The 10,111-nt window shown below is 23.2% G+C and overlaps 3 protein-coding genes across 3 annotated transcripts in view; 2 read left to right on the top strand and 1 right to left on the bottom strand.

Annotated features, from left to right (window-relative positions):
• Phum_PHUM464080 (calcium/calmodulin-dependent 3,5-cyclic nucleotide phosphodiesterase, putative) overlaps positions 1-718 on the top strand; it is a gene marked incomplete at both ends in the record, with an annotated part of 7,687 nt that extends 6,969 nt beyond the window's left edge. Inside the window, 3 exons of the mRNA XM_002430104.1 lie at positions 89-291; positions 398-574; positions 624-718. Of these exons, the coding sequence (XP_002430149.1) occupies positions 89-291; positions 398-574; positions 624-718 (475 nt within the window). The remainder of the gene's footprint in view (positions 1-88; positions 292-397; positions 575-623) is intronic.
• Positions 719-1,478: 760 nt separating this feature from the next.
• Phum_PHUM464070 (zinc finger protein, putative) lies at positions 1,479-3,604 on the bottom strand (the record flags this gene model as incomplete). Its single annotated transcript, XM_002430103.1, has 5 exons — positions 1,479-2,158; positions 2,254-2,462; positions 2,564-2,747; positions 3,097-3,300; positions 3,436-3,604. 5 exons carry the CDS (start codon positions 3,602-3,604, stop codon positions 1,479-1,481), a joined length of 1,446 nt encoding a protein of 481 aa, XP_002430148.1.
• A 5,998-nt stretch (positions 3,605-9,602) lies between these two features.
• Phum_PHUM463960 (Bile salt-activated lipase precursor, putative) overlaps positions 9,603-10,111 on the top strand; it is a gene marked incomplete at both ends in the record, with an annotated part of 2,908 nt that continues 2,399 nt past the window's right edge. Inside the window, 2 exons of the mRNA XM_002430102.1 lie at positions 9,603-9,802; positions 9,973-10,044. Of these exons, the coding sequence (XP_002430147.1) occupies positions 9,603-9,802; positions 9,973-10,044 (272 nt within the window). The remainder of the gene's footprint in view (positions 9,803-9,972; positions 10,045-10,111) is intronic.

Below are 10,111 nucleotides of genomic sequence, written 5' to 3'. Positions count from 1 at the left end.
ATTTACTATTATTATTATTACCATTTGAAATCTTTTATTCCGACAAAATCGAAATAATAATAATAATAATTTTTAAAAAATTTTTTAGCGTTGATAAATCAAAAGCTGCCTCATTAGTTTTGCATTGCTGTGACATTTCTCATCCTGCAAAACGATGGGATCTTCATTCACGGTGGACAGGACTTTTACTGGAAGAATTTTTCAGACAGGGAGATATGGAAAGAGATTTAGGGTTGCCTTTTAGCCCTTTGTGTGATAGAAAAACCACCCTCGTTGCCGAATCTCAAATAGGTTTTTTAACTTTTTTATTTAAAAAAAATTCCCTCCCCCCCCCCCCCCGCATAAGATCGGCATAAGATTTTATTATGTTTGCAATGTTTTGCGTTATTAATTTTAGGTTTTATTGAATTTATTGTCGAACCTAGTTTAGCAGTTTGTAGTGACATGTTGGAAATAATATTGGGACCTCAAAAACAAGATGATGGAACGGGAGAAGAAACGACGGAAAGTCAAAAACCTTGGGTTGAAATGCTTGTGACAAATAAAACAAAATGGAGAGAACAAGCTGCTAAAGGTTTTTAACTTATAAATTAAATTATTATCAATATTAAAACCATTTTTAGTAAAGGAAATATTTTACTTTAATGCAGATGCTGAAATTCGAGCTCAGGAGGAATTGGAGGAAAATCAAAATGATGATGCCAGAAATGATGAATGAATGAATATAATAAATAATGTTAAGTAATTAGTTTTAGAAAAAGAATTTTATTTTGAACAATCTCAAATATTTACATTAAAAAAAAAAAAGAGATGAATTAAGTTTGAAAGATATTCTAAGCATAAAAATATATAAATAAATAAATAAATATACATAAATAAGTAAATATATATATATATACAAAGTAAAAAAAAAAAAAAATGTTTTTTTCGCATTATTTTCGCCATTTTGTTGTTTGTTTGGATGAGGGAAAAAATGATTTTTTTTTTTATTAGGCACTTTGAAATTATTTTAATTTTGTTTTGAATTCGTTTCTTTTTTTTATTGAGTTTTTAAATGTTTAAACGTTTAATTATTATTATTATTACGTTAACTACATTCAAATAAACAAAAGGGGAAAACTTTAAGAAAATTACACATTTTAACGAATTTAAAGAAGTTAAATAACGATAATAATGATCAAATAGAACAAACATTTTATGTTTAAGTTTGTTTTCTCTCTCTCTCTCTCTCTTATTATAAATTTATTGGACAAAAATACCACCAATAAGTGTGTAAAACTTTTCATCGTTTTTTTTTTTTTTTTAAAATTAAATCATTTTAAAAATTAATGATTTTCTTACAACAAAAATTTATCTTTTGTCGTAAAAATTTACGACCGCATAAAAAAAAATTCAACAAGACTATTTTAGAAACAGGGTTATATTTAAAAAATATATATATATAATTTCGAGATCACAAAAAAAAAAAAAGAAAAAGTTTAATTTTGTACCAAGGCGTATTCTTCTGGATTATATACATTTTGTATTGCTTCCGGTGCTATCATGACGTATTGTCTTATACTGCTAATTTCGTGTGTCGTCGTATTTAGAGATGCTAATATTTCGGCATTTTTCAAACTGTCACTCAGGGAATTATCAATGTTACAATTATCATCATTTGATATTAAATCTCCATTATCGGAATATTTAATTTTTTTGTTTATTTCCTGACCTTCTCCGTTTCCGTTTCCGTTTCCGTTGATATAATCAATATTACCTTGATTGAATTCCGTTCTACTTCGCATTTCTTTTTCGATTTTACTATGATATCTCTCGTGTGTTACGAGGGAGTCCTGACAAACAAACGAAGCATCACACTGTTTGCAATCGTAAGCTTTGTTCATGATCCCGACAGCGATTTTATCATTGTTTCTTCCCGTTTTTCTCCTTCTTTTCTTGTACGCTTCGTGTTTTTCCATACATTTCCCATCGTTTTCCTCACCGCAATTGTTCACGGTTTGAACTTTGTTTAATTTTTCATCTAATATCCCATGATGTTTTCTCACGTGATTTTTTAACTTTCGAGAAGTTGGCAATACTAGTTGAGGACATAAATGACACCTGTATTCTTTGAGTTCTCCATTTGGATGTTGAGACTGAATGTGAATTTGAAGATTCCCTATTACAAAAAAAAAAAAAAAAAAATTTTTTTATTTCTAAACATTTAATATTTTGGCAACTGTCAGTTTAGTAAAAAATAAAACGAATACAAACGTTTTAATGTACTTTTATATGGGCAGTACGTGCAAGAGTGAGGTTTTTCTTCTGAATGTATAACCATGTGACGTTTTAAATCTGAATTTGTTTTAAATGCAGCTTTACATTTGCTATTCGTGCAAATAAATGGAGAATCCCCCGTGTGAGTCCTTAAATGAACCGTCAACTGTGAGGAATCTCTTGCTCTGTAGGAACACAGTTGACATCTAAAGATAACAAATTCAATCAATCAATCAATCTCAATTTTTTTTTTTTTTAAATTACTACTACCACTTTTTTTCTCATTTCACACATAATTTCAACTTACTTAAAAGGTCTTTCTCCATTGTGAACTCTAAGATGTTTAATTAAACTTCCGGAATCTACAGAAGCATAATCACATTTTGTACACTTGTACCTTTTGTCTCCAGCATGAATTCTCTGATGAAGAAGAAGTTTATCTGTTCTGTTAAAAGCTTTGTCGCAAAGGTAACATTTAAATGGTCTTTCCCCTTTAAAAAAAAAAAAAGTTTTCGATGAATTTAATTGATTTGCATTACATAATTAATAACTCTAATTTTGAATAATCGCAATTGAAAATGTGTTCGGTTAGTATTTATAAAAACCCATAATTTAAAAACTTAAAAAGTATTTAATATCCTTGAATCGTTTCAAAAGAGAATTCATTCTTTTACTTTGTTTAATAAATTATTTAAAAAAGTTAATCTTTCTCAATGACAGTTTTTTTTTTTATTTTACTAATAAAAAGTACAAAAATATTAATGTAATATTTTTAACAAATAATGTAATTTTTTTTTTTAACGAGTACTTTATGTAAAATAAAAAAATAAGAATTTAAACCTGTATGAACTCTAGAGTGCCTCTCAATGTCTTTCCTCAATAATGTTTTGTAAAGACAGCCTTCTACTTGACAACTAAAAAGCTTTCTTAACTTTCCTCTGTACATGACTTTATTTTCTTCCTTTTTTTCAGGTTCTTTAGTAATGACATTTTCTAAAGATGTAATTGTAGTCGTTTCAACATTTACATCAACATTAGGATCATCTAAATAAAACATTTTGAGAATTAGTGAAAATGTACAAAAGTTCTATTAATAATAAATAAATATCTAAAATATTTCGAATCGACTACAATCGAAAATATATCGAATTTTTGATAAGTTATTTATTTTAAAAGTACCTGAACATGTTTCATTATTAAGTTGATTGGCAAGTAAGGTTGCAATATCTTCTTCATCATTTTGAAAAGTTCTTTTCCACTCTAAAATAGAATCAGTTCCATTATCTAAAACACTTTTATCATTTTTAACCTTTTCATTTGTGCCAAGTCTCGATTCTGAAAAAAACATTTTATTGTATGTAGGTGAATGGCAATTTCATATAACAAACAAAACTTGTAGATATACTGATATTCCAAGTGTTAAGGTAATAAATTAAAAATTGGTACAATCAAAAATGTTAATTAAATAAAAACTAATAACTTTTTAAATAGTTCAAGAAAAAAAATTTATAACCTTATTATAAATTTACCTTCTAAAGACTCTAATGTGCACTGTTTGAGTTGATTTTCATCTTTAATAAGAAAATTGTTAAGTAAATTTATTTGATTTTCTTCTTTTTTTAATTGGTCATTATAAGAATCAATTGAATTAATTTCTATTAGACTATTTACATCAGTTTTCTTTATCATTAACTGTTCAAAGGTTGATTCCTTCAAATCATTTTCTTTACAAATTTCTTTGTGCTTAAGAAATAAACTTAATAATGTATATTGAATTTTACATCTTCCACAAATGTGAACATCATTTGTAAAATTTCGAGGGATTATGACCACTAAAAAAAAATTTTCGAGATTCATTAACATAATTAAAATTGTAAATAATAATGATTGGTAAAAACTGTTTTTTGTTTTTAAATACTTACAATATATATTTGATTGACTTTGTAAATTCATATTTTAATTTATCATTTTCTAAATTTTTATAACAATTTAAGAAACTTAAAATTTCATTAAACAGTAAACTTAATTATTATTATTATGATTTTGTTATTGAAAAATAAAATGGTATCTGGGTTAATAACGACAATAAATTAATACTCATGGTTTTGCTTTTATTGTTTTATAAAATTAATACTTTTAAAAGTAAAGTTATTATAAATAATGTTTTTAAAAAATGGAGTTCTTCACTAAAAATAATCTTCTTTAAAAATAGTTATTACTTCACTTTTATGTTTTATGCATTTTAATATTTCAAAAAATTACGAGAAACTTTAGTTTTAATAAGTCAAACGACAGAAATTATTAAACTGAACAGTTATTTAGTAAATTATAAAAAATGATTTTTTATTTGAAATAATCAGAGATTAGGTTATATTTTTATGTAAAAACATTAATAATGATAATTAAAAAATTTATTAATTTTTTTTAAAAACTGTCAAAATGTTTTAAAAACATGCTTGTAAACATTAATAAAACTTTTAATAAAAAAATGAGTGATTATGGATAATATTTAAGTCAGAAAACTGATTATTATTTAAAAAATTGAATTGTTTTACTATATATTTTTAAAAAATTATATTGATGCATGGCTTTACGGTTGTTGGAAAGTCGAAAATTTCAAAAAGGCGGTGGTTTATCAAATTCTAACAATACGTCAAAAAATATGTTATTATCTAATTCTAATTTTATTTAATTATTTCTTTTTTTTAAATAAATTAAATACCCTCCTCATATACGATTTTATTAATAAGATATAAAAGTGTTTTATATAATTTAAAAAAAATTTGTTTTTCGAATGTAAACCTCAAATAATAATAATCATGAGTTTTTTCTTTTTTTTTTTTTTTTTTTTTTTACTTAATAACTTATATCTGGTTAGTTGGATTAGTATGACTTTTGGCAGTTAATGATACTCATAAGTGAATAAAATACTTTTACTCAAAAATTTAAACAATTTTCAAATTAGCATTTTTTTAAGGTAAAATTTAATTTTTTTTGTTTAAACACAGGTTTAGTTGGGGGGTAATTGAAATTTGAAAAAAAATTATTTATGTAAAGGTCAAATAAAATTGAAACCAAATTACACAGAAAAAAAGAAAAACCCAAAAGATTTTTTTTCAAATTGTAAAACCGAATATGAAATATTATCATTGCAATTAAACATAAATAAATTTATGTAAATTTTACATAAATGTAAAACAACACACAAATTTAATATTAAAAAATAAAAATTTTTAATTTTAGGTCAACATTGATAATGATTCATATAATTTTAAAAACTATTATCAAATATGTACATAGTATGGTAAATTTTAATAATGTATTTTTTTTATTAACTCCCATCATTATTTTTTTTTTTGTTTAAAAAGTATATTATTATTAAAAAAAAAAAAAAAAGAAAATCTACTGATAAAAATATGTAATTATTTTTAACAAATGACAATTTACTGTTAATTGTATGTAATTAAAAAAAAGAAGAACAACGACAACATGACATCCAATCATTTGTTTTAATAATTTAAAAAAAAAATTATATTGAATATTGATAAGACTTCCTTATCTATTTCTTCACCATTTTTTTTTTTTTTTTAATTGACTAACACAACAATTTTTCTTATAGATGTGTGTGTGTCTGTATTTTATAAATTAGTATAATTTTTTTTTAATTATTAAGAAGTATTTGAAGCCATTTTGTGATAATAGAAAATATTACATTGAGATAGATGTGTGAAAGTATTAAAAATTGTTTAAACATCTTTTCTTTTGTTTTAACTTCTTAAAATTTAAACTTATGGAGTACTATCTTTTATTTCAAATATTATTATATGTCTTATTGCCACCCCCCCCCCCTTATTTCATACCCATCAAAAAAATTTTCTTGTTGGATTATTGTTAAAGAAAAAAAAATTTATAAATTATTAATTAATAATTAGAATTTTATAAAAAATCACAAACACCATTTAGATTTATTTCAAGTTGTAAATTTATTATCACAAACTTATCAGAAAAAAAAAAAAAAAATAATAATAATAATAATACTTATCAAACTGAAAAATAAAATTACCATGAATATTGAATCATTTGAAAAAAAAAAAAAAAAAAAAAAAAAAGCAATTTAATTTTTTTTTTTTCATTGCATTGACTATTTCTTTTAAAAAAAATTTTTTTTTTTACTAGTAAATAACGGATTTTAATTATTTTATATTAAAAAAAAAAAACTTCCGATGAATAATTTGCACGTGTATTATTATTATTATTATTATTATTATTATTATTATTTATTTTATAAAATCAATATTTAGTTATGAAAATTATTATAGGCAAATTTCTTTCTTTTATTTCCTTGTTATTTTGTTTGTTATAATCTTTTACTAAAACAACATTGTTTATAAAATACTAATAATAATAATAATAATAATAACAGAAGAAAATTTTTTTTTTAAATCAAAGTTAATAAAAAAAAAAAAAAGAAAAAGTATAGATTTTTAGGGGGGGGGGAGGGGAGATTGTGTAAAAGTGAAAGCTAAAAAATAATTGCATGTATTTTTTATTTTATGCCCTGAATCAAATAGTTTAGTAAAAAAAAATATTTTTTTTATTTTGCTTTTATTTAAATAAATTTTTTTTGTTATTTTCAGGTATAAAAAAAAGAAAATGAAGTTTCAAACGTTGACAAAAACAACGAGAAGATTATTTAAATTAATTATATATTCATATAAAACGGGATCATTAATGATAATAATTAATTTTTTTTTCAACAAACTTCAATATAAATTCATGTAAGTTTTTTTTTTAAATTTTTTTTCTTTTTATTTATTATAAACTATTATAGTGTTGTAGGTCGGAAATGATAAAGCTTTAAACAACAAACAACGAACAACAAACAAATTTACTATTAAAAAACTATTCTGTACATGAACTAAATTGTTGTTGTTGTTGTTGTTGTCGCCATTTTTGAATAATATTTAATCATTATTAATAGTTTAAAATTTTTTTTTTTAAACATAAACATTTATTATGTTGGATTGTAAAAGAAATTTCTAATTTTTATATATTTCAAGGCTACCTCTTCCATTTTTTTTTTTTTTTTTTTATATAAAAAATAATTAAATAATTTATATAAATTACTCGGTCGGCCATTTTAAAAAAAAAAAAACTTTTTAGAATTATTAAAATGTCAGGTGTTGTCCATAATCGATTTCTTTATTAATCGTTATTTATAAATAATAATTTCTCAGAAATTAAACAAAGTATAATGTGACAAAAAGAAAAAGGAAAAAGGAAAAAGGAAAATTTTTGTCATGATCTGTCATTAATTAAAAAAAATTTTCCGGTTTTGAAAAACTAAACAAAGACTTTTAAAATTTAAAAAGGATTTTTTTGTAATTTTTTTTTTTTTTTTTTTTTTTTTTATGAATCGCGTGATAAAATCTCATTTTCTATATGTTGTTAATTATTTAATAATAATAATAATAATAATAATATTAAGGTTTTTAAATACAAACGGTTGTTGTCGATTGTTTTTAAGCCATTAATAAGTAGGGGAGGAGGGGGGGGAAAAAAAAAAAAAGTTGAAGGTTTCAATTTAAAAAAAAAAAAACTCGTTGAAATTTTTCACAATCGTATTCATTTTGGTTAGTTTGACGAGTACGATTTAATAAGTTAATAAATTTTTATTTATTTATTTATTTAAATTTTTTATATTATCAAGTGTGTTATTATTAGGTACGAAAATTTTCATTTCCGTTCCGGAATGTTTTTTTTTTTTTTTTTGAAATTTTTTCGCGCCTTTTTTTTTATTATTAAAAAACGAGATTAACGAGCGACTCGTTTTTTTTTAAACTTTTATTATCATTATTATTATTATTATTATTATTATTATTATTAATTAGTTTTTGTCGTCAACCATTTTCATTCTTCTTCTTATTCTTTATTTTTTTTTTTTTTTTTAATTAGTATTTGTTGTTTTCTTATTACGAAATGTTGTTGTTGTTGTTGTTGTTTGGGTTAAAAATGTTTTTTCTTCGGTCAAAATATCTTTGATAAAAAAATTTTTTTTTTTTAGGCTTGTACCGCCTTTTCTCATTTCATTATTTATTATTATTAATAATAATAATAATAATAATAATAATAATAATAATAATAATAATAATAATAATAATAATAATAATAATAATAATAATAATAATAATAATAATAATAATAATAATGATAATAATAACCGTCGCGAAATATTTTTTGATCTTTTATAAAAAAAAAAAAATTTTAACTTCATTGATTAAAAAAAAAAAAACGTCCGCTGATATTTAAATAAAAAATAAAGAGGCCATAACCATGTGACAAAATAATAATAATAATAATAATAATACGTAGGAATTTTTTTTTTTTTTTGTTCGCTGACATAATTAAACCGTCGTCGTTATTAAATCATCGACATTGACAATAAATTCAAAACAACAAAAGTTAATAACTGTCAGGCCCTATTTTTTTTTTGTTGTTATCGAGATGCTTATTTACTCGTATTATTCGTGTCGTTCATTTTTTGATAAATTATTATTATTATTATTATTATTATTATTATTATTATTATTATTATTATTATTATTATTGGTAAAACGAAATCCTTTTGCGAAAATGTATGTTGCGTTAAATTAATCTTACGTACTTTTACGCAATAATAATAATAATATAAACGGATATTCTCGTATTAGGTATGCAGAGAATAAATACCTTTGAAGGAATTTTTTAATCGATAAAAATCGATTTTTTTTTTTTTTTTTTTTTATTTCCATTATGTAAAATGATATTTTAACAATCTGTCGATCGATCGTTAGGACAAACGTTAGTCGAACAAACAACAAACATTAAAATGCAACAAACAATTATATAAGGAAAAATTTTTTCTTTTCTGTACGTGTGTCGTGTAAAATTTTAACGTTTTTCTTTCGGGAAATTTGTTTGTTAATTAGGTAGGGAAAAATAATTTTTCAGGATTTGTTATTTTAAAAAAAAATTTTTTTTAACAGTTTTTCTCAGGCTTGTTAATAAACCGCCATTTTTTTTTTTTTTTTTACTCTGCTCTACGAAAAAGCCGGAAGTGTCCTCCTAAAATTAAAAAGCCTAAATTTATTTCTTTTTTTTTTTTTTTTTTAAGTAACTGAGATAGTAAATATTTATTGTTTATCCGACAAATCCAAGTCTGTGAATAGGTCAGTTATTATTTGCTCACTAATCGGTGAACATAACGATTCGATAGAAAAAGTTGATTTGTGGTGCTCTGTCGTGTGCGGTTCTTCAGTTGACGTCTTAGGACACATACAAAAAAAAAAAAAAAAAAATTTATGAGTATGCCGGTTGAAGCTTTGGGGGCGGAAGAACAATGTACAAGAATGATTTTCGGTAAGCTAAGACAGGTCGTTACTCAAAAATTTGGGTATGGGATCAAAGAAAATAGAGCTTTTAAAGTCGCTATAAGTACTATGAGTGCCAAAGATTTGGAAAGAATTATAAGAAATGGAGCTTTGTATCATATAAAAAGAATTTATAGGTAAGAATTAAATTATTTTTTTTCTTTTGGGGGGAGGGAGGGTAGGGGGGGGGGTAAAAATGAGAGTTGGTTTTGTTCCCAAAAAGTTTTTGCTGTTTTAAATTTAGTTTTAGTTTTAGTTTTACATTAAAATCTCGCACTATCAATTTGACACAACTCTAATGTTTTAGGCAATTTTTTGCACGTGGTGAAACGGTTGTTGTTAGAGTATCGGAAGGACTTTTGAAAGGTAGAAGGCTCGTGTCCGTTTTAGGAAAACCTTATTTTAGATTTCAAGGGATTCCATATGCTAAATCTCCAGTTGGCCCA

The sequence above is a fragment of the Pediculus humanus genome, genomic scaffold, assembly GCF_000006295.1.
Source record: "Pediculus humanus corporis 1103172108248 genomic scaffold, whole genome shotgun sequence".
NCBI classification, from domain to species: domain Eukaryota; kingdom Metazoa; phylum Arthropoda; class Insecta; order Psocodea; family Pediculidae; genus Pediculus; species Pediculus humanus.
This window is presented reverse-complemented; position numbering and strand designations above follow the sequence as displayed.